Source organism: Xenopus laevis, chromosome 9_10L (assembly GCF_017654675.1).
Source record: "Xenopus laevis strain J_2021 chromosome 9_10L, Xenopus_laevis_v10.1, whole genome shotgun sequence".
In the NCBI taxonomy this organism is placed as follows: Eukaryota; Metazoa; Chordata; class Amphibia; order Anura; family Pipidae; genus Xenopus; species Xenopus laevis.
This window is the reverse complement of record NC_054387.1, coordinates 10,377,908-10,402,460: the sequence shown is the minus strand read 5'-3', so window position 1 is coordinate 10,402,460 and position 24,553 is coordinate 10,377,908. Positions and strand designations below refer to the sequence as shown.

General features: G+C 41.9%; 1 protein-coding gene across 2 annotated transcripts in view; it reads right to left on the bottom strand.

Annotated features, from left to right (window-relative positions):
• Positions 1-14,604: 14,604 nt before the first annotated feature.
• The window catches only part of ube2v1.L (ubiquitin conjugating enzyme E2 variant 1 L homeolog), a 44,556-nt gene continuing 34,607 nt past the window's right edge, over positions 14,605-24,553 (bottom strand). The window contains exons 6-8 of one of the 2 annotated variants that reach the window (XM_041575559.1): positions 20,677-20,825; positions 17,448-17,573; positions 14,605-15,409 (exon numbers count right to left, since the gene is read on the bottom strand). In XM_041575559.1, coding sequence (XP_041431493.1) covers positions 15,263-15,409; positions 17,448-17,573; positions 20,677-20,825 — 422 coding nt within the window. In that variant the 3' untranslated portion in view covers positions 14,605-15,262. 2 annotated transcript variants of the gene reach the window in all.

Genomic DNA, 24,553 nt, shown 5'->3' with positions numbered 1-24,553 from the left:
AATTTGCAGCCACAATAGGATAGAAGGTTTGGGGGAGCACAAACAGTTTCAGACAGGGAGCAGGCCTGGGTCAATGAGGCCCATGTAGGGTTGCCACCTGGCCGGTATTTTTCAGTAAAAATGATGCTTGACACCAATGTTATGAATAGGAAAAAATGGCAAGAATATAGGAAGGCCGGTATTTTTTTCCAAAAAAGGTGGCAACCCTAGGCCCAGGAGAGATGGGACCCACTGGGTTTTTTTTCCGCTGACCCTGTCCAAGTGTGGAGTCCTCATTATCAATCATTTAACTTGCCATTCTATATTATTAAGTTAATAATATTTCACTATATAATATACAATAGAGTTTTTTAATTTCACTCTCTCTAAACCAGCTGCTCTGCATTGGATGACAAATAATGTGTGCACCCCCTAAAGACATAAATATTCTCTTGCTATTCTGTCCAGTGTTGATGGTGGAACTCTGAGGGTACTAACATTCCAGCATTAATGTTATCATTGCCGTTCTCCACCCCCCCTGCCTCAGACACTAACCCCCCATTCTCTGCAGGAGGTCACTGGGAGCCACAGAGGGGGCTAATCAGCACAGAGGGGTATAGCATTAGCAGGAATGTGCTAGGATGATTCACAAGAATGAAGGCTTCTAAATTCTGCAGTGTACCTGTAAGCAATTAGAAACAGGGCCAGATCCACGCTGAGAAGTTCCCATGCTGGGATGGAAAACAAAGATCCCAAAAGTATTGGTTCATATAACAATGTGGTTAAATGTGTATAATAACCAACGGATAAGAGAATTTTACTTCTATGGGGTGGGGGGTTCACAGTAGCCATGATATGTAATCTGATAAGGACTTGCAGTTTCTGTGTATTTAACTCCATACCCTATCATCTTTCAGAGGTATTTGGTGGCCCCCAGCTGATAGAAAGGGGGTTAGTTTACTTCTGGACCCTATGAATTATACTGAGGCTACAGAGTCCTCTTAAAGGAGAAGGAAAGCTTATTGCCAATAGATCTGTCACAATAGTGCAAGCTAGAAGGCTATATTTGTTCTGTAGAATACTTTACCATACCTGAGTAAACAGCTCTAGAAGCTCTCTGTTTGTTTAGGATAGCTGCTGCCATATTAGCTTGGTGTGACGTCACTTCCTGCCTGAGTCTCTCCCTGCTCACTCATAGCTCTGGGCTCAGATTACAGCAGAGAAGGGGGGGGGGAAGAGGAGCAAACTGAGCATGCTCAAGCCCTGCCCTGGAGGTTTAAGCTGAAAACAGGAAGTCTGATACAGAAGCCCATGAGTACACAATAGAAGGAAAGAAATGCTGTGTTTCTTTTTACAGAGTCAGAGCAGCATTACTTTGAGGGTTTACTGGTGTAATAGGTGGATCTTTTTAATAAAACTTACTTAGTTTTAACCTTTCCTTCTCCTTTAATTCCACATCTGCCAATGGGCTAGCTGAGCATTCTACTATACTGTTATACATAACCACAGGCCCATATAATAATAATCATGTAATCAGACAGTTTGGGTCCAAAGAGCAGATTTCAAGTTTTGCTAGTGATGATTCTTATGGGTTTAGTCCTGCAGAAAAGGGACAAAAATATCTGCATACTGAGTTCCCCCTCTGCATATTTGTATTCCTGCCCATTCCAGGCCTTGATGAGCTCATGGGGGTACAGATGTCAGATTCAATACGAGAGCCCATAAAACTCTCCAGCAACGGGAACCTTTACTATTCCTGGAAACTCAGTAATGATGCAATTCAGTGATGCGTTGGGAGGAGTGTGCACTGTGTCATCGTGTCCCACGATTATTATAAATTACCTGGGGATTGTGCATAAAAATGATATGTTTCCTTACAATCCATAAAAACAACAATCCATAAAACACATGATGTGTGACACTAATGCACTAATTTGCAAAGCTGCCACGTGGGATTCTTAGGCAATAGCAAAGTCATGTTAGAAGACTTTAAACACTGTTAGGTGTAGGACAAGGACTACCAACTTGGAATTTGGCTCATTTGAGCACTAAATATAATATAAAAATGTAGTAACTTTTAGCCAAACTGCCATTAAGATCACTGCAGAAATTGGATTCAGAGCTCTGCATTGACCCCAGAGATACACAAGTAATATCTCTGCAGGAAACAGATAACAAATGCAGCATTAAACCCAGACATGTTAGTAGGACCACTGCAGAACATGGATTCAGAGCATTGCATTAAACCCGGAGAAACCAGCAAGATTTCTGCAGAAAAAAACAAGTTGCATTTAACCCCAAATATTTTAGTAGAGGCATGGCAGAAAATGAATTCAGAGCATTACTAAAACAGCACATGCCACTAAGATGTCTGCAGAAAATGGATAACAAGCTTTGCATCTAGAGTTGCCAACCGGCCGGTATTTCACCGGCCTAGCCGGTAAAACACCTGCCAAGGCCGGGGCCGGTATTACAAATTTACCGGGAATGCAATTGCCGGTACTTTGTAATACCCTTTAAAAAAAGCCCCTGGCCTGTCCCCAATTCGCAAAGAACTTACCTTTTTCCAGCGCCGTGGACGTCTCTGCGATGTTGCTCCGCCCCTTTTGCAGCACCCCATGTAGCTCCGCCCTTTTTCCCCGACGCGGACCGCCCCCTTTTGGTGCCCGCCCCCCACTGGCCGGTATTATTTTTAAGTAAAGGTGGCAACCCTAGTTGCATCAACCCCACACATGCTAGTAGAATCACTGCAGAACATGGATTCAGAGCATTGCATTAAACCCGGAGACACCAGCAAGACTTCTACAGAAAATGGTAAAAACTGTTGCATTAACCCCAGAAATGCTAGTAGGGTCACTGCTAAACATGAATTCAGAGCACTGCATTAAATCCAGAGACGCCACTAAGATTTTTACAAAAAAAAACAAAAAAAGTACCAAATGTTGCATTTTACCCTCGATAGGTTAGTAGAGTCATGTCAGAAAATGGATTCAGAGCATTTGACTAACCCAGCACATGCCAATAAGATGTCTGCAGAAAATGCATAACAAGCTTTGCATCAACCTCAGACATGCTAGTAGGATCACTGCAGAACATGGATTCAGAGCATTGCATTAACCCCAGAATAGCCAAGACAAGATCTCTGCAGAAAATGAATGACAATTGTTGCATCCACCCCAAATATGCTAGTGGAACAGGATTCAGAGCATTGCACTTACGCAGCATGTCATTAAGATCTCTGTAGAAAACAGAAAATTAGCTTTACACCAAACCCAGACATACCAATAAGATCACTGCATATAATGTATTAAGAGTATTGCTTCACTCACACTTAAACATCACAAACTATAATATATATATATATATATATATATATATATATATATATATATATATATATATATATATATATATATAATACACAAAAGCAATGAATATCTTGTAAATTATATCCTTATAAACCGGTTGAGTTCTGATGTCATCAGTTATAAACGGTGAGTTCTGATGTCACATGACTCATTGAAATTTGTGTATTATAATAAATAAAGTACCCCCAGTTGTAAAATATGAGGATATTAGAATTAGTTCCATGACCTGTATAAAAACACTCGGCCTTCTGCTTGTACTTTTATATGGTTATGAAACTCTGTAACTTTTAATATCCTTATATTTTACAAGAGGGGGTACTTTATTCACTATATATAAATTACATTTATTTGAGCTCCAGCGTCAGAAACGAGTACCATAATCCATGACAGTTTTGGGCACAACTCACATTGGTCAGATATTCAGCTGCCACTTTAATCACTTTGTAAAACTCATTTAGCCTAAATGTCTTTCCCTGACGGGAACAAATGTCCCTACAATGTTGCTGTATTTTTTCCTTTAATGTGCTGAATCTGTTTTTATGTCCAGATCCTGCAGCGTGAAAACAATCCGCCATTCACCACGTGAATCATTTATAAAGTCAGTGTCGAAGGACAATGAGACAGTCGCTTAATGATGTCGTCCCTTTGTCTCAGGGCTTCACCTCTGCTACTCATAGTCCGACACACGCTGAGCTTGCATTCTAACGGAGCTGTATTAAAGGGTGTTAAAGGGGGGGGGTCATTTTAAGCAATTAGGAGGCTTATGCACTAAATAAGAGCCACTGGACTCCGTAAATCTATTCACGTCAAGTGATTATTGATAAGGGCTCAGCTAATGTCATTTACGCAATAGGGCCGTAGGGAGAAGAGGTGATCGGAACAATGGGGCCACATTGAGCCTTTGTTCCCTTTAATCTGGTACAAGAATTAGGCTGCCAGATATAGAGGAGGAGGAGCAATAACAGTCATTGATTCAAGCCAATTACTGCCCAGATCACTCTACCATCAACATACCACATATGACAATAATCCAAAATAATCCTTTTTGAAAATTTTATGTGGTTTAATATAGCTTATTGTGTGCCCAGAACATTCCTTCTCTGTATATTTGTATTTATACATATGGGAAGGAGGTGCCATATTGTTTCCCTTAGACAGTACAGTATGAGGGTATAGCTTATTGTGTGCCCAGAACATTCCTTCTCTGTATATTTGTATTTATACATATGGGAAGGAGGTGCCATATTGTTTCCCTTAGACAGTACAGTATGAGGGTATAGCTTATTGTGTGCCCAGAACATTCCTTCCTCATATATTTGTATTTATACATGTGGAAGGAGCTGCCATATTTTTTTCCCTTCTAGAGCATAAAATGAATAACATATTAAATTAAATACTTAAGTTGAAAAGAGGCAGTTCAAAATATAAATAAATAAATTCAAAATTAGGAATGGGGAATTTTCAAACCATAATGTCTTATCTGCATGGTGGCGCTGTTCTTTTGCAGCCCTATTGATTTCAGTTGGAATGAAAGCACTCTGACCGAGAGAAAAAAAGATGAGTGGAAATGAAACAAAGACAATAAACAAGGTGGGAAAATAAATATTTCACTGCTCGTTTTGGGGATTTTTGGCCTTAATGGCGACTGAAAGCTTTTCAACACATGCCTGTTTGAGTAACGCTATGATTTAACTAGATAAATAAATGCCCAGCTTTCCCTACCTGCCCCGCTTCCCTCTCACCAGTCAATCAGCTCTGTTTATTATACTGTGGGGCAAATTACACTCACATTTCTATATGATTCACAGAGAAGTGGCGACAGAGAATTACCTTCGGCAGAAGAGAGACAGAAAGCAGAGGGCAAGTCTATATAGGGGGAAATACTGGGGAGGGGACAATGGGCAGCACTGGTTATGTTTATAGAGGTTAAATAGAAATTTGGGGGCATTATTTATGGCATTCACATTTATGTCTAAATTCCATTGTTTTTCAAGTTCGCTGCCTACAACGTCCCCTAACTCATTCCATGGGAGTTTCATAAACTGCATAAGTGGGGTGTGATGAAACTTTGGGCATAAACAGCCAAACAGTAACATAAATAGGATAGAGGCTTGCTTGTAGTCTGTATACAAAGAATACCACATAACTATGGCAGCATAGGTATTCCTCTGTACTAAGCACAATTCAGCAGGAACAGCCCCTAAGTTTGCTCATAGTCTGTACAGAGAGATCCCATAAAACTATGGCAGCATAGGTATTCCTCTGTACTAAGCACAATTCAGCAGGAACAGCCCCTAAGTTTGCTCATAGTCTGTACAGAGAGATCCCATAAAACTATGGCAGCATAGGTATTCCCCTGTACTAAGCACAATTCAGCAGGAACAGTCCCCTAAGTGCATCTTATTTTATGAATTCAGTATCTTTTAGATACAAATGATGATTAAAATAGTAGAATTGTCAATGCAACAAGGCCTCTTAATTCACTGTCCCCTAGAGTTTCTATGTAGGAGCAATAAGTGATCATATAACAAATAACGATGGTAGTTGGGAGAAAACATGATTTCCCTGTCTCTTATCTAGGATGTTATAAAGTGCTACCAGATGCACATATTTGTACAACATGACATTCCCCATTAAGGCTTTTCTATATATAATCACAGGCTCTAGGAATCCCTTTAACTCTTGGAAAAAGCAAAATCTCAAAGGCAATCTCTGCCTTCGCCCCATGTGCAGGGCTTTCCCCTCTGTGCCTTGATTTGAAACATCTTATACATTTGCTCCCAATTACACCCCCTGTGTCTCAACCCCTCAGCCTTACGTAGGCAGAAGAGAATTTTTTTAAAAAACACTTTTGTTTAAGGAGGGGGGTGCTTTAATTATCATGAATTGTCTGTGCTATAAGAATATGTAACCCCTGTAATAACGTCACATTTTCCTCTAAAACATGTTTATTTTCATGTTAACCCTGTAATGTAATGTAATGTACAGCCACCAGTATCATTATCCTCATTGAATAATATACCTGCTATCCTAACAGTCACACTCCCCTTGACTATAATCCACTGTTACTATAGCACCATCTCTCCCTACTATACCTGACTATCCCACAGTCCACACTCCTTCCCAGAGACTATTATCCACTGCTTACTATAGACACCATCTCTCCCCTACTATACCTGCTATCCCACAGTCACACTCCCTTCCTAGAGACTATAATCCACTTTACTATAGGCACCATCTCTCCCTACTATACCGGCTATCCCACAGTCACACTTCCTTCCCAGAGACTATTATCCACTTTACTATAGACACCATCTCTCCCTAACCTATTACCTGCTATCCCACAGTTCATACTCCCTTTCCTAGAGACTAATCCACTGTTACTATAGGCACCCTCTCCCTACTATACCTGCCATATACAAAAGGCCACACTCCTTCCCAGAGACTATTTTCCACTGTACTATAGCACCATCTCTCTCCCTACTATATACCTGCTATCCACAGTCACCACTCCCTTCCCAGAGACTATATCCACTGTTACTATAGGCACCATCTCTCCCTACTATACCTGCTATTCCACAGTCACACTCCCTTCCCAGAGACTATTATCCCCACTGTTACTATAGGCACCATCTCTTCAGTACCTACTTTATCTGCTATCCCCACAGTCATACTCCCTTCCCAGAGACTATTATCCCACTGTTACTATAGGCACCATCTCTCCCTACTATACCTGCTATCCCCACAGTCACACTCCCTTCCCAGAGACTATATCCCCACTACTTAGGCACCATCTCTCCTACTAGTGATATCCCACATATCTGAATATTCCCCACAGTCACACTCCCTTCCCAGAGACTATTATCCACTGTTACTATAGGCACCATCTCTCCCACTATACCTGCTTATCCCACAGTCACACTCCCTTCCCAGAGACTATTATCCCACTGTTACTATAGGGCACCATCTCTCCCTTACTATACCTGCTATCCCACAGTCACACTCCCTTCCCAGAGATTATTATCCCCACTGTTACTATAGGCACCATCTCTCCCTACTATATCTGATATCCCACAGTCACACTCCCTTCCCAGAGACTATTATTCCACTGTTACTATAGACACCATCTCTCCCTACTATACCTGCTATCCCACAGTCACACTCCCTTCCCAGAGACTATTATCCACTGTTACTATAGACACCATCTCTCCCTACTATACCTGCTATCCCACAGTCACACTCCCTTCCCAGAGACTATTATCCACTGTTACTATAGGCACCATTTCTACCTACTATACCTGCTATCCCACAGCCACACTCCCTTCCCAGAGACTATTATCCACTGTTACTATAGGCACCATCTCTCCCTACTATACCTGCTATCCCACAGTCACACTCCCTTCCCAGAGACTATTATCCCTCTCGTTACTATAGACACCATCTTTCCCTACTATACCTGATATCCCACAGCCACACTCCCTTCCCAGAGACTATTATCCACTGTTACTATAGGCACCATCTCTCCCTACTATACCTGCTATCCCACAGTCACACTCCCTTCCCAGAGACTATTATCCACTGTTACTATAGACACCATCTCTCCCTACTATACCTGCTATCCCACAGTCACACTCCCTTCCCAGAGACTATTATCCCACTGCTATTAAATGCAATTTAAAACAGCACAGGTATGGGACCTGTTATCCAGAATGCTTGAGTTTTCCAGATGACAGATCTGCATAATTTGGATCACTCCTTAAATCTACTAGAAAATCTTTGATACATTAAATAACCCCAATAGGCTGGTTTTGCCTCCCATACGGATTAATTAATTTTATCTTGGTTTGGATCAAGTGCAATGCACTATTATATTATTATTATATAGAAACAGGAAACAGTTTTTAAAAATGTGGATTATTTGGATAAAATGGAGTCTGGCAGAAGGCCTACCTTTAATTTAAAGTTTCTAGAAAATGGGTTTCTGGATAACGGATACCATACCTATATTTGCTAACCCTTTATGTTCTCAGCTGTCCCTCCTTTTTCTGACATTGTTCTCATAGTCAGAACCAGCTGCGCATGCCCAAAAAAATTGTCCAAGCTTCTAAGATGTCTAGGATTTTACTTCACTGCAATCAGTTTGCAATCAGTGCAGCCCGACATCTTGCATTTATTAGAAGTGTCTCTAATGTGTTGGTCCGGTAACCTCAGCGCAGATTATACTATTGGCTCGTACGGTGTTGTGGGCAGCAAACGCATTCTTTTCGGGACGGTTTACCAAACACCGAGCAGGAATTGCACAGGCAGCAGTTATGAACCCAGTACTGTGTAACAGTTTATAATGATCTCCATTTATTTCTCAGAAACAACCCTGGGGACTTTCCACCTCTAATTTCCACCCCGAATGCTCCGATTTCAATAGCATATAGTGCACAATTAAAATAATTTGTCTGCGTGTGTTTATACATAGAGGCAAATAGTGATTTCACTTGCTCGCCCACCCCCACCGCCCCCTTGTTCTAAATGATCTGCTAAGACAAATAATCACATAGTGTAGGACCAAGGTTCTCTGGCGCCAGCGAGTAGAGAAGGGAGACGTGTTAGAGGAACTCAGACTAGCAGGTGGTCGGCCATGACTGACCCAAGCAGGATATCCAAAGCTCAATGCATAAAACATAGATACTCTCCGAGGAAACTCGCATTGCACAGAGGATCGTGGGAAGTTTTTAATGATGGGCTTGGGGGGGGGGGGAGAGACCCCCAGATCTGTTTAGATTATTACTTTAAACACCCAGCGTATTTCTTTTCTCTGGGTTTCAGCTGGACGAGGGTCAGGCAGCTGAGAAACATCTGGTTGCAAATCTTACACAGAAGTTGAAGCCAGGGGGGCTATGGGATTCTGCTTTTTTTACATTTTCAAAGATCCCTGTATAGCGAGGGTCTTCTCTCCTTCTGTCAGCGTTCCAGCTCTCTCTCGAATCTGCCTCGACTTCCTCGTGGAACGGCCATTTTTGTCGAAATTGAACATTTAAATAAAATAGACAAAATAAAAGGAATACTATCTTTTCCTTTTTCCTTTAAACATCAAATTTCATTATTTTGAAACTTTCTAAGTTGGGTAGTTCATAAATTTATAGAGTGGCCATGACAGAATGCTCTGTTATACAGATAGCTAGAATCTCAGCTGCCATAAAGCAGGACAGGACTGCTGCTTACAATGGGGATCAGATAGGATCTGTGCAGCCACTGGGACAGAATGTTCTGTTATACAGATAGCTAGAATCTCAGCTGCCATAAAGCAGGACAGGACTGCTGCTTACAATGGGGATCAGATAGGATCTGTGCAGCCACTGGGACAGAATGCTCTGTTATACTGATAGCTAGAATCTCAGCCATAAAGCAGGACAGGACTGCTGCTTACAATGGGGATGAGATAGGATCTGTGCAGCCACTGGGACAGAATGCTCTGTTATACAGATAGCTAGAATCTCAGCTGCCATAAAGCAAGGCAGGACTGCTGCTTACAATGGGGATCAGATAGGATCTGTGCAGCCACTGGGACAGAAGGCTCTGTTCAAATCCAGGCCATGAATTTTACCTCTATACCTTCAACAGTTCTTATAATTTTCACTATAATCTGAATTTAATATAAAGAGAGGAATGTTTGTTGCACCAATATTTTCCACTGAGAGAAAATGCAAACATAATTCTGTAATATGATTTTACTACCCCTTTAACACAACACGGTTATTAATAAAAAAAAGATACTTGTACTAAATTAAACAAGTTTACATTATTTTATAGATGCCATGCAATAAAGGGGAAGTAGAGTAGACAACTTTCTATCGGCCATAATTAAGCAGGTGCAGTGAGCAGCAACCCTGTAATTTTGCCTGCAGTAGAGATGTGTAGTCCTTTAGCTCCCTCTAGTGTATGTTACATGAGATAGTTAAAATGAAATTGGCTTTCTGGATGAATTGTCATCTTCAAATTTTACAGCACTTGCCCATAAATAACAACCATTGAAGTCTGATTTCAGTGATAAAAACATTAATCATCTCTCTCTCTCTCTCTCTCTCCAGACCATGCATAAGCTTTTGGGGCTGCCCCTGCTGAATTGTGCTTAGTACAGGGAATACCTATGCTGTCATAGTTTTATGGGATCTCTCTGTACAGACTATGAGAAAAACTTAGGGGACTGTTCCTGCTGAATTGTGCTTAGTACAGGGGAATACCTATGCTGCCATAGTTTTATGGTATCTCTCTGTACAGACTATGAGCAAACTTAGGGACTGTTCCTGCTGAATTGTACTTAGTACAGGGAATACCTATGCTGCCATAGTTTTATGGGATCTCTCTGTACAGACTATGAGCAAACTTAGGGGGCTGTTCCTGCTGAATTGTGCTTAGTACAGGAGGATACCTGTGCTGTCATAGTTTTATGGTGTCTCTCTGTACAGACTATGAGCAAACTTAGGGGCTGTTCCTGCTGAATTGTGCTTAGTACAGGGGAATACCTATGCTGCCATAGTTTTATGGGATCTCTCTGTACAGACTATGAGCAAACGTAGGGGGCTGTTCCTGCTGAATTGTGCTTAGTACAGGGGAATACCTATGCTGCCATAGTTTTATGGTATCTCTTTGTACAGACTATGAGCAAACTTAGGGGCTGTTCCTGCTGAATTGTGCTTAGTACAGGGGAATACTGATGCTGCCATAGTTTTATGGGATCTCCCTCTGTACAGACAATGAGCAAACTTAGGGACTGTTCCTGCTGAATTGTGCTTAGTACAGGGGAATACCTATGCTGCCATAGTTTTATGGTATGTCTCTGTACAGACTATGAGCAAACTTAGGGGGGCTGTTCCTGCTGAATTGTGCTTAGTACAGGGGAATACCTATGATGGCATAGTTTTGATTAGCTGAAGCTGGGGTCCATGGATGAATTCCAGCCAGGACCGCCATCAGAAATCGCAGGGCCCCATACGACAAAATTTCCTGGGCCCCTGGGCTGCGCCTACCGCAAGCCCCCCCTACAGGTCCGCCCTCCCCACCACACAGTAAAAAAACAAAAAAAATATTGGTGGTCAGGGCCCCCCATAAAAAAACATTTGTGTCCGGGGCCCCCCCATTAAAAAATATTGGGGGCTAGGACCGCACATGAGAAAAAAAAATTGGTGGCCAGCCCCCCCCCACATTATAAGAAAATTGGTGGCCAGGGCCCCTTAAACGTCCATGCCTTCCCGGAGTCAGCAGCTCTCAGAAAGATGGGGGGCCGGCTAATCAAGCAAGTGTTGTGTGGCCGGGGCCCCCCTTACCCTCGGGGCCCCCTACAACTCTCCCCCTCTGATTCCAGCACTTCTTCAAGGAATTGGTTATGTTCTTCCCTTGCCTACGTGGGTTTCCTTTGGTCTCTTCCCACACTCCAAAACACACACAGGCAGGTTAATTGAACATAATTAGTTCGAAGTCATTTTTAAAAAAAAAAATGCAGACTTTCTGAGCCCAGTGGTGTTCTGAATGTCATTAGGATCTCACTCCTTACATATTAACTGCTGCAGGGGTACACCGCACCATGGATTACCAACTCGATCTTAAAGGAGAACTAAACCCCCCAATAAGAAAACCCACATCCACTACCCTAAATACCCTCCCCTTATTCCAGAAAGTGCCCCTGAATATCATTCTCACTTATTTATGCAGTGGAGCTCATGGGAGCCATCTTCTGCATCTTCGGATCCTCTTCCTTCCCTTCAGCAATTTACAGAACTGTTCGGCGCATGCACAATTGGTACGAATACAAGACTACTCCAATTGCGCGTGTGCCAAAAATCTCAATGTCGGAGGTCCCTAAGGTGGCTATACACGGGCAGATTAAAGCTACTGATATCAGTCCTTTTAGCAATTTATCTGCCTGAGTATGGGGGCTTTCGACGGGTCTTCCCGATCGATATTTGGCCACGATATCAATGGCGAAGGTTTAATTTTTCCTGCGACCGACCTGTCGCAGCTCAATGCTCCTCATTGTAATCTGGTCATTTGGTCCTAGAACTGAATGTTCGGATTCCCCCGATATAGCCCTGCTGTTGGTGGGAATTTCGGGGGAAAGATCCACTCGTTTGGCCATATCACAAGATGAGCGGATCTCTTCTTGTATGGTTAGCTTTACAGAAGATCAAACATGGTGCCCATGAGCTCCACTGCTCTACTCTGAACAATTAAGTGAGTATGATATTCAGGGACACTTTATGGAACAATGTACTATAAAGGGAGGAAGCATGAAGGGGAGACTATTTAGGGTAGAAGAAGGGGCTTTTCTTATTGGTGGGGGGTTTAGTTCTCCTTTAATGGCATGGCTCTAAGTCAGGGGTCCCCAACCTTTTTTAACCATGAGCCACATTCAAACAAAGAGTTTGGGAGCAACACAGGCATGCAAGAGTTCTTGGGGTGCCAAATAAGGGCTATTTGGTAGCCCCTAAGTGGACTGGCAGTCTAGAGGAGACTGTTTGGCAGTACTTCTGGTTTTTAAACAACCAAAACTTGCCTGGAATTCAAAAATAAGCTCCTGCTTTGAGGCCACTGAGATCAACATGTTGCTCACGAGCTATTGGTTGGGGATCACTGCTCTAGGTCATGTGATCATTTCAAAACTGTCTTGTGCAATTATATATTGGGGGTATTTCCCTGAAAGCGTCAGCTCCCCTTTAATCCCGGTCTTTAAACTTATCAGCCTCCACTGCTGCTCCAATAAGAATATTTTGTAGAATAGCCTCTGCATCTCTCTCTTCTCGCCAAATACATTGGCCTCTGCTTCTCTCTCTCTCTCTTGCCACCAATGTATTTGGCGAGAAGAGATAATGGCCGGTTAGTTTAGTATTTGGTGGGAAGAGGGTTGCAGAGGTGAATGTATTTGGTGGGAAGAGAGAGAGAGAGAGACGCAGAGGACAAATACATGGGTCTCTTCAACCCCCATTTCCTTTCTGCCGAGCAAATACATCGGCCTCGACACCCCTCTTCCCTCCAAATGTGCAATCCTTTGCTTCTCACTACCAAAATCAATAAACTTCTCCCCAACAGCCTAAAAACCAGCAGATAGTGTATATCTGGTATGTGATCAGACTAGGGATACACCGAATCTAGGATTCGGTTCAGGATTTGGCCCTTTTCAGCAGGAATTCGGATCGGCCAAATCCTTCTGCCCGGCCGAACTGAATCCTTTTTGCATATGAAAATTAGGGACGTGAAGGGAAATTGCATGACTTTTTTTTTGTCACAAAACAAGGAAGTAAAAAAATGTTTCCCCTTCCCACCCCTAATTTGCATATGCAAACTAGGATTCGGATCGGTATTTGGACGAATCTTTTGCGAAGGATTCGGCCGAATCCAAAATAGCGGATTCGATGCATCTCTAGATCAGATCAAAAACGCTGGCAATTTGTTGAAGCCTCAGAAATCAGAGAGGCATCGGTAGTGAATACTGAAGATTTAGGGAGTCTTCACCACTCCAAGAAGAAAATAACTGCTTCCAATAACCCTTCCAGGGGCTGCATGAACTCCTATACAACTGATCTTCTTTAAAGGAGAAGGAAGGGCTAAAACTAAGTAAGCTTTATTAGAGAAAGGTCTATATAAATACACCAGTAAACCCTCAAAGTAATGCTGCTCTGAGTCCTCTGTCAAAAGAAACATCACATTTCTTTCCTTCTATTGTGTACTCATGGGCTTCTGTATCAGACTTCCTGTTTTCAGCTTAAACCTCCAGGGCTTGGGCTTGGGCTTGAGCATGCTCAGTTTGCTCCTCTTTCCCTCTTCCTTTCCTTCCTCTCTGCTGTAATCTGAGCTCAGAACTATGAGTGAGCAGGGAAAGACTGAGGCAGGAAGTGATGTCACACCAAGCTAATATGGCAGCTGCTATCCTAAACAAACAGAGAGCTGTTTACTCAGGTATGGTAAAACATTCTGCAGAATAAATAGAGCTTGCACTGTTGTGGCTAATCTATTGGCAATAAACGGCTTCGGTAGCTTTCCTTCTCCTTTAACATTCATGAACTAAACCTGATTCAACATGGAACATTGGTCCATTTGGTTGGTCAAACGTGGGTGGGATTCAGCCCACAGACAGGAAGCAGCGCAAGTCAGCATTAGGATAGCTAAACCAAACAAACTCATGGGCAAACATAGGTTTATATTCTGTTAAAAACAAACAAAAAAAATAAAACAAGCAAAAATGTGGAAAAAAAAAAATCAGCCCACAATATGCCACACTCAGCATTTATTAAAGAGAACACAAAGGGAGGGATGACCCATGTTAGCACGCATTCCCATTAGTAGTCCATGAAGCCCAGTTTATAGCTAGGCACACATAAAAATAGAGGGGGAGGGGAAGGCAGGTGAGGGGAGCAGGTACGGGGACGTTTGTGGGACTCATGAACAGCTCATTAACTACAAGTCGAAAGCAAGAAAATTAAACCAGGCCCAAAAAAAAGAGAGAAAAAAAAAATGAAATTCTGCAGCAATGTGATTGTGTGATAGACGGTTTCACAGTCGAGTTAATGTGCCACACTCCTCTCGTACAGTAATAAATTTAAATAGATTTTTCTTGACACCAGAAGTCAAAACTATTTAGACAGTGGTTAGACCTGACATGATCGTTCTAGATTTCGGATGGGAACGGAGAAAAAAAAAAAAAATATTAGTAAAGTTTTTAAGTTAAACAGATTTTTATCTCAGGAGCTTCACTTTTGTTTGCGGTACTTTGAGGCCTACAAGATGTATCTAGAAAATTTACTACTGTGTAAAATGAAGAAAGCTTAATATTTTTTTTTTTTTTTTACATTGGGCGTGAATGTTTCCTTTCGGTTTTTTTTTCCCGTTTCTTTTCATGAATTTTTATGAACTTTTGTTTTTCGTTTTTTTCAATTACTGTAGCATTGTCCTTCAGGAGGCTGTGGTAATTTCATATTTTCTTTGGACATCATTAGACGCCGCATTTCTTGGAGTACAACTTTGATGCTATAGGAATTCTGCCATTTTACTAGAACGGAGACGGCCCTGGGGTCCACCTAAACGGAGGAAACGAGAAAATAAAAAACAAGTCAGAGCTCGACCGAATTAAAAGCGGGGTTATTCGGACGGGTAAATGTACAAACGAATCAATGAAAAGAAATTCAGCGGATGTTAAAGTCTTATATATTCAGGTTTGGTTATCCAGAAAGCTCCTAATTACAGAAAGGCTGTCTCCCATAGACTCCATATTATCCAAATATTTAGAAATGATTTCCTTTTTCTCTGTAATAATAAAACAGTAGCTTATACTTGGTCCCAACTAAGATATAATTAATCCTTATTAGAAGCAAAAACCAGCCTATTGAGTTTATTTAATGTTTACATAATTTTCTAGTAGACTTAAAGGGGAGTAAAGTCTAAAATAGAATAAGGCTAGAAATGCTGTATTTTGTATACTAAACATAAACATGAACTTACTGCACCACAAGCCTAATCAAACAAATGATTTATGCTTTCAAAGTTGGCCACAGGGGGTCACCATCTTGTAACTTTGTTATACATCTTTGCAAGACCAAGACTGTGCACATGCTCAGTGTGGTCTGGGCTGCTTAGGGATTGTCAGAAATGATCAATAATATATATTGATTATTTGAATAATAAGTCAAATAATATCTGCCAGAAGCAGATACAGCAAGACTGATTAATAATCAGAAAATACAGACTGCACTGGGTCCTGTGTTGTCATGTAATCTAATGTGGATTTTATAGTTTTTGTATTAATTATTTAAAGGTGGCCATACACGGGCCGATAAAAGCTGCCGACACACCGTGTCGGCAGCTTATTGGCCCATGTATGGGGCCCCCCGACAGGCTTCACCGGATCGCGGCCGCATCTATTCGTTGATACGGTCCCGCGATCCCACCGCCTGTTAGGCATCGTTAGGATCTGATCGTTGGGCCCTAGGGCCCACGATCGGATCAGCCCGATATTGCCCACCTCAAGATGGGCATATCGGAGGGAGATGCGCTCGTTTGTCGACATCGCCAAACGAGCGGATCTCTCCATGTATGGCCACCTTAATACAAACTTTCTCAAACTCTGCAGAACCAGTGGCTGCAGCAATATAATCCTCCAAATAGAATCCCAGTTTATCTGTTTAAATCAGGCTCCATGATCTTTGTCCCTGCAGCTGGAGTTGGAAACAGTAAAGGGGATGTAAAGGCAAAAATAAAATCCAATACAAATCTCTACACAGTCGCCGACTGCTCTACAGGGAAACAAACAAAGCTGCTTGAGTTCTGCATGGCTGGGAAGTAAGGAGGGGGCACCCCCTGCTGTTCATAAGTATGAGCGGAGTATAAGGGAGCGTCTGACAATTCCTATCCACAGCAGTAAATGAAGGGAGAATTTCACTGCATACAGTCAGGTTTCTTATAGAAACAGTACACATTTTTTAATTAGAGTATATAGGAGATAGGTTTATTTTTTCCTTAAAGAAAGTAAAAATGGGATTTTATTTTTTTTTTGCCTTTACATGCCCATTAACTAAGGTATGAAGATCCGTTATCAGGAAAACCCAGGTCCCGGGCATTCTGGATAACAGGTTCCAAATAACTATATATAGTTAGTTGCTCAGGAATTCTCTAAGAGATCTGCAATGCTGGGGTTCATTTCATATGCAGAAGGTTCTCCAATCAGATGCCTATTTAATTTGCATTTACTCCCCTGTATAGCATTTTAAATGGCTCTAAAGCAGTGCACTAACGGGGGGTCGGCGTTGATCTGCCTATGATCTACTACTTTCCCCAAGTCATAACCCAGCGATAACCCATGTGATAGGTTCCTTACAACAGACATTTTGCTGGAATCCCCTTGGGCGAGTGTATGAAAAGAATCTGGCTGTACAGGTATACATTGTACATAATATTACACAAAGGAAGAGAAAGAGCAAAAGGCTGAAAGCACAAGAAGCCCGATAAAACAATTCTTAGGAAGTGCAGAAAAAAAAAATGAAGACAGTTCTGATAATTGATTACACAATACCAATTATGACGGCAGCCTTTATATCTAAGGATACAAGAAACTCTACTCACCACTCCATTAGAATTATTGACTCCGCTCATATTAACTTTTGTTACAAATCTAACATATGGAGGTGATTCTGGGTATTTGGGACCACACTCTACTTTAAGGCTGTATATTCGGTTTTCATAACCTGTCTGAAAGAGAGAGAGGAGCAGAAAATCAGGATCAGATCATCAGAAATGGAAATAAATATAGTAGTATTTTATAGTTAGTTGGCCTTGCATAGTGCAAAATGATACGAGTGCCAAACTTCCAAGCAAAGTGATGCTTGTACGAGGAAACTTGGCGACTTTGGAAAACGAAGTGCTCCGAGTGAATCCCGCCGGCGATTTACATTCACTTCGGGCGACATTGGAAGGCGATTCACTCCAAGTGCCATCCCGCCGGCGATATACATTCTAGCCGGCAGGAGGCAGTTCGGGGAGATTAGTCGCCACGAAGAAGAGGAGATTTATCGCCGGGCGACTAATCCCCCCCCCGAATCTGAGCGTGTGCCCTGTCCCTAAATGAGAAGTTGACCTTTAAATTAACTTTCAGTATGGAGGAGACTGTGATATTCTAATATATTTTAAACTAGCTTTTGTTCAGCAGTTAACCAGGTTGGAATACCATCTGGCTGCTAGGGTCTAATTTACCCTAGCAACTAGGCAGTGGTTTGAACGAGAGTCTGGCATAAGAAGGTGGAAACCCATTAAGAAAAAAAAATTGAAAGAAATGAAGACCAATTGAAAAGTTGCTACGAACAAGGCATTTGTACAAAGCAACATATACAAAGTTAACTTAAACTGTCAATATCTATGCCAGGACAATTCCGTTCATGGGTTTGCAATTGACTACTGCATATAAATAACAGCAATGGATCGAAAACATAACTTTTATACAGGTATGGGACCCCTTATTCGGAAACCCATTATCAAGAAAGCTCTGAATTACGTGTAGCACACCCGTAAGTGCACTTTAGCTGTGGATTTGTGTGTGACCCGGCTATGCTGCTTGTATAGTGCCCAAAGACTCCGCTTGTACTATTGAAACTCCCAGCAACTCCCGGTACCTGTGTAGTTCCATGCAGCAAAGATCAAATCAGAGAGAGAACTCTTGCAGCAAATTAAGCGGTTTATTAACAGGAACAAAATGGTAAATTATTCTCGATCACAGCACAGTTAATGACAGTAGTCACCATCGCTCTCATGGGGTAACATACAGAGTACCACAATCCTGTGTAACTCCCTCCTAAAAATGAAGTGCTGCTCACAGGGATTTTCAGCCCGGGGTCTTTTGTCTTGGTACCCTATTATTACAAGCACAACTGTTACTATCTGGCCTCCTATTATTCAAATAGAGGACCCAAGACCTGTATCAAACTTACAGAGGTGAGGTCTCAGGCAAGACCTTGAACACCGGGGTTCGAATCCCTTTATACTCCTGAATATTACCCCCTAGTGGGCAACCCCTTTAACTATTCTGGACCCCGCGGGGGGGGGACAAAACTGAGTACAATGAAGGGAACCTAAGGTGTTTACTGACATAATGGGAACTGCATGAGCAAATCTCAGGGTCCCTACATCCGGAATAGACTCCATTATAATCAAATAATCCAAATGTTTAAAAATTATTTCCTTTTTCTCTGTAATAATAAAACAGCATCTTCCACTTGATCCCAACTAAGATATAATTAATCCTTATTGGAGGCAAAACCAGCCTATTGGGGTTATTTAATGTTTACATGATTTTCTAGTAGGTATGAAGATCAAAATTTCGGAAAGATCCGTTATCCGGAAAACCCCAGGTCCCGAGCATTCTGTATAACAGGTCCCATACCTGTATCTTGATTTTACTGCCTTTTTTTACTTCTCGCCTTACTGGGACAGAGCTACTTAAGGGCCCCATTCAGACAATGGGAGAGGAACTCTTGCAGCATTTGACTGACTGGTTCCCCAGCTTTCCTAAATGGTATCGACAATGAGATCCCTTGGCGTCTTAAAGGAGAAGGAAAGCTACCGAAGCAGTTTATTGCCAATAGATTAGCCACAATAGTGCAAGCTAGAACACTATATTTATTCTGCAGAATGCTTTACTATACCTGAGTAAACAGCTCTAGAAGCTCTCTGTTTGTTTAGGATAGCAGCTGCCATATTACCTTGGTGTGACATCACTTCCTGCCTGAGTGTCTCCCTGCTCACTCATAGCTCTGGGCTCAGATTACAGCAGGGAGAGGGAGAGAGGAGCAAACTGAGCATGCTCAAGCCCTAGCCTGGGAGGTTTAAGCTGAAAACAGGAAGTCGGACACAGAAGCCCATGAGTACACAATAGAAGGAAAGAAATGTGGTGTTTGTTTTGACAGAGGACTCAGAGCAGCATTACTTTGAGGGTTTACTTGTATATTTATATAGACCTTTCTGATAAAGCTTACTTAGTTTTAGCCTTTCCTTCTCCTTTAAAGCAGATCTATACAGTGAGGGCTACATATATATCCCAGAGCAGTTCTCATCACATTCACACACATTTTGTGTATATTTCTGAAGTGCAGGGGAAAACCTGAGTAGCTGGGGAAAACCCCACAAAGACACTGGAGAATATACATATTCCTTGCAGATAGTGTCCTGGATGGAATTGAACCTACGATATTAGCACAGTAATGCTGACAATTGCACTAACCTGCTCTATTGTACATTTACCCCCACATGTAATAAAATGCACTAAGTTTGCCCAGGAGCAGTAACCAGTAGCAACCAATAAGATGTTTGCTTTTAAACATGTGACCAGGAAATTCTACCTGCTGATTGGTTGCTATAGGTTACTGCCCCTGGGCAAACTTAGTGCCTTTAATTACATAACCCCATTAATGTTGTAGTATACACTGAGCAGGCCTGTGGTCATTTGAAGTAATAAAGAGGGCGCTGCACCAAATTTTACGCTAGTTACCATAGGATTTCAGATATCTTAATGTATTAAAGTCATCTTAATTTATCAAGCAGCAGCAGTGGTTAAAACCCTGGCCTCGCTGAATTCTGTTAGAACAAAGCACCACACTTGCAGCCACAGGGCTAAATAAGAGATAAACAAATCATTCCTGGAGCAAAACTAAAGGCTACAGTCACCCAAATTGAAGCTATTTAGGGGAGACTATAAGTTGGTATAATCAGCCTTTAGTTAGATTCTTCTTAAAGAGGGTGATGGATTTTATTTCTCTTTTGTTTCAAAAATGGCCACAACTTTCATCCTCCTCCCAATACTTACTCTAGGAGGTCCGATAATCATGCCAGTCCATCTTGTGAGTGTCATGTCTTCATCGTCTTCAAGTCCCCAGCTAACTGTACCATCGCCCACTCCTTTCTGGCCTTCTTCAAGTTCTTCCAAAAGTCGAAAATTACGAGGAACTTTAACGCCTACAAATTACAGAGAAGGAGGTAATGAGCTTGCAACCAAAATACTGCTTCAGCAAGGCCAAGGGACCGTGAAAATTCTTCATTTATATAAGCAAATGGATTGAATTGATTGCAAGATGTCAAATACAATACAGATACTTTAAGTAGGGATTGGCCAATGATTCACCGAAGATCCATCAAGAAGCAGCAATCAAAATTCACAGAATAAAACATAAGCACAAATAAGCACTCACCCCAAATCTCCCCCTAACTGGCCTTCAGACTGGGCCCCCTTAGCTCATAACAAGATTACAGATATATAGAAACATTGGGGTAACAGTCACCCTGCTATAGTTCCAGGGGTACCCAGGGTACAAATAAGCACTCACTCCAAATCTCCCCCTAACTGGCCTTCAGACTGGGCCCCCTTAGCTCATAACAAGATTACAGATATATAGAAACATTGGGGTAACAGTCACCCTGCTATAGTTCCAGGGGTACCCAGGGTACAAATAAGCACTCACTCCAAATCTCACCCTAACTGGCCTTCAGACTGGGCCCCCTTAGCTCATAACAAGGTTACAGATATATAGAAACATTGGGGTAACAGTCACCCTGCTATAGTTCCAGGGGTACCCAGGACACAAATAAGCACTCACCCTAAATCTCCCCCTAACAGGCCTTCAGGCTGGGCCCCCTTAGTTCATAACAAGGTTACAGATATATAGAAACATTGGGGTAACAGTCACCCTGCTATAGTTCCAGGGGTACCCAGGGTACAAATAAGCACTCACCCCAAATCTCACCCTAACTGGCCTTCAGGCTGGGACCCCTTAGCTCATAACAATGTTACAGATATATAGAAACATTGGGGTAACAGTCACCCTGCTATAGTTCCAGGGGTACCCATGGCACAAATAAACACTCACCCCAAATCTCCCCCTAACTGGCCTTCAGACTGGGCCCCCTTAGCTCATAACAAGGTTAAAGATATATAGAAACATTGGGGTAACAGTTACACTGCTATAGTTCCAGGGGAACCCAGGGCACAAATAAACAGTCACCCCAAATACGAAAGCAGCCACATAGAACAGCAGCAGTGTGAGGCTCGTGGGTAAAATTTTTTTTAAAATGAAGCTGCTTATTGGTCAGTGTCCCAACAGGCCTGGACCCCTAGTTGCTGCTCTATTTATACCTACATGGATCTGAATTGTGCCTAACAGTCACGGCAGTTGTGATACACACACGCACGCACGCACACTGGGCTGATCTGTTTAAAGCACTTGGGTTGATTACATAGAGGCGTTTTTCATTTTTTTTTCCCACCAAAGGTTTTTATTATAGAAGTCAGGTTACAAGGAGGCTGGTCCACAAGGCTCCCCTGATTGGGCAGTTAATAAGAGAAATACCTCCTCCCACCATGGAGGGTTTTTTTGAGCACAGTGGCCTGGTTTATGTATATCATTTGGACTAGCGAAGTGAACAAAACACACACTGTTGACAGCACCAATCTATATCTTTCAAATGTAAAGGCACAAGGCTGCAGGCTGAGTTATACAGGGAACTCTGAGTATCACTCATGTATTATAAGGGATAATGTACCCCCTACTGTAAATGATAAGGATATTAGAAGTCACTGAGGGGTTGTTCTGTGACCATATAAAGGCACAAGGCTGCAGGCTGAGTTATACAGGGAACTCTGAGTATCACTCATGTATTATAAGGGATAATGTACCCCCTACTGTAAATTATAAGGATATTATAAGTCAATGAGGGGTTCTGTGACCATATAAAGGCACAAGGCTGCAGGCTGAGTTATACAGGGAACTCTGAGTATCACTCGTGTATTATAAGGGATAATGTACCCCCTACTGTAAATGATAAGGATATTAGAAGTCACTACGGGGTTGTTCTGTGATCATATAAAGGCACAAAGCTGTCAGACATTTATTACATATAGAAGGTAATATATTATTTCTTACTATACACACATTTAAAGTATACCTGTAAAGTGTTCCCCTGTACTATAAAATATAGGAAGCCACCCCCATTTGTAATCTTAAACATCTGCTTAAACGGTGTAGAGATTTAAAGAAGAGGTTAATTCTACCAAAAATCAAGAAACTTAGGCTGTTAATATGCGCAAATAGCACTGCTATGCACAGTTGATTATTCTGCTAATACATGTTTGCTGGTAACACACTGCTGCCTTTACAAAGAAATAAAAGTGGAAGCAGAATTATGAGAAAAGGAAACTAATTCAGAAAGGAAATGATGTGTAATGTGAGGAAGTGATACAGGGAATTCTATGTAATGGTTTCGTTTATCCCCCAGATAAATACAACTCATAAGCCACAAATAAAGAAGGTATAAAGTTGTTGGGTGATATTATTTACCAAAGGCGGAGAAGTGCAAAACAGACACTGGCTGAATTTTGTGCTATGATCCATTGCAAGGACAAGCAGCTCACAGCCCTCCAGATGTTGCTGAACTACGACTTTCAGAATAGCAGATAATCTTCAGCGAGAGTCGCAGTGCAACTACATTTTCCTTAATTCAGACATATCCTGGGTGTTATCCAATCAAATAATAGCACCACAAATTTATCATATTAGACTGAAAAAGCTTACAAGGGCGCTGAATAGACCAATGGGCAGTGGAGAGCAGAACTGCTGTGAACTACGATCGTCAGCATTCCAGGATCATGGGAGTTGCTTGAGGGCCAATTACACGTGTAAAATATCAGCAGCTGCACTCGCATTGCTCATAAGAAAAGCAGCCGGCGGGACAGAGAGCTGTCAACTGGAGATGACAATCTCCCTACGGCTTTCTAGAATGCTACAAATATTGACTGATATCATTAAAGGGGTGGTTCACCTTTAAGTTAACTGTAAGTATGTTACAGAATGGGCATTTCTTAGCAACTTTTCAATTAGTCTTAATAATAATAATACTTTAACTCAAGACTGGACTGGTTGTACAGGTGACAATACCGTCCTCTCCATTGGCTGCAGGTCACTTGCCCATTTTAATCAGGGCGTGGTAAGAAATTGACATGGAAGGCTAAAAAATCCCATTGGCTGAACAACGGACAAGGTCCGTACCCAATGGTTCTGCACAAAAAACAAGAAATTTTGATCAGCCCAACTTGGATCGGCCCAATATGTGAATCAACTTGGATTGGCCCAATTAGAGAAACAACTTGAATCGGCCCAAATTGTGTATCAACTTGGATCGACCCAAATTGTGAATCAACTTGGATCGGCCCAATTAGAGAAACAACTTGGATCGGCCCAAATTGTGAATCAACTTGAATCGACCCAAACTGTCAATCAACTTGGATCGGCCCAATTTGTGAAACAACTTAGATCGGCCCAATTTGTGAATGAACTAGAATCAGCCCAATTTGTGAATCGACTTGGATCGGCCCAATTTGTGAATCAACTTGGATCGGCCCAATTTGTGAATCAACTTGGATCGGCTCAATTTGAGAATCAACTTGGATTGGACCAATTAGAGAAAACAACTTGGATCAGCCCAAATTGTGTATCAACTTGGATCAGCCCAAATTGTGAATCAACTTGGATCAGCCCAAATTGTGAATCAACTTGAATCGACCCAAATTGTCAATCAACTTGGATCGGCCCAAATTGTCAATCAACTTGGATCGGCCCAAATTGTCAATCAACTTGGATCGGCCCAATTTGTGAATCAACTAGGATCGGCCCAATTTGTGAATCTACTAGGAT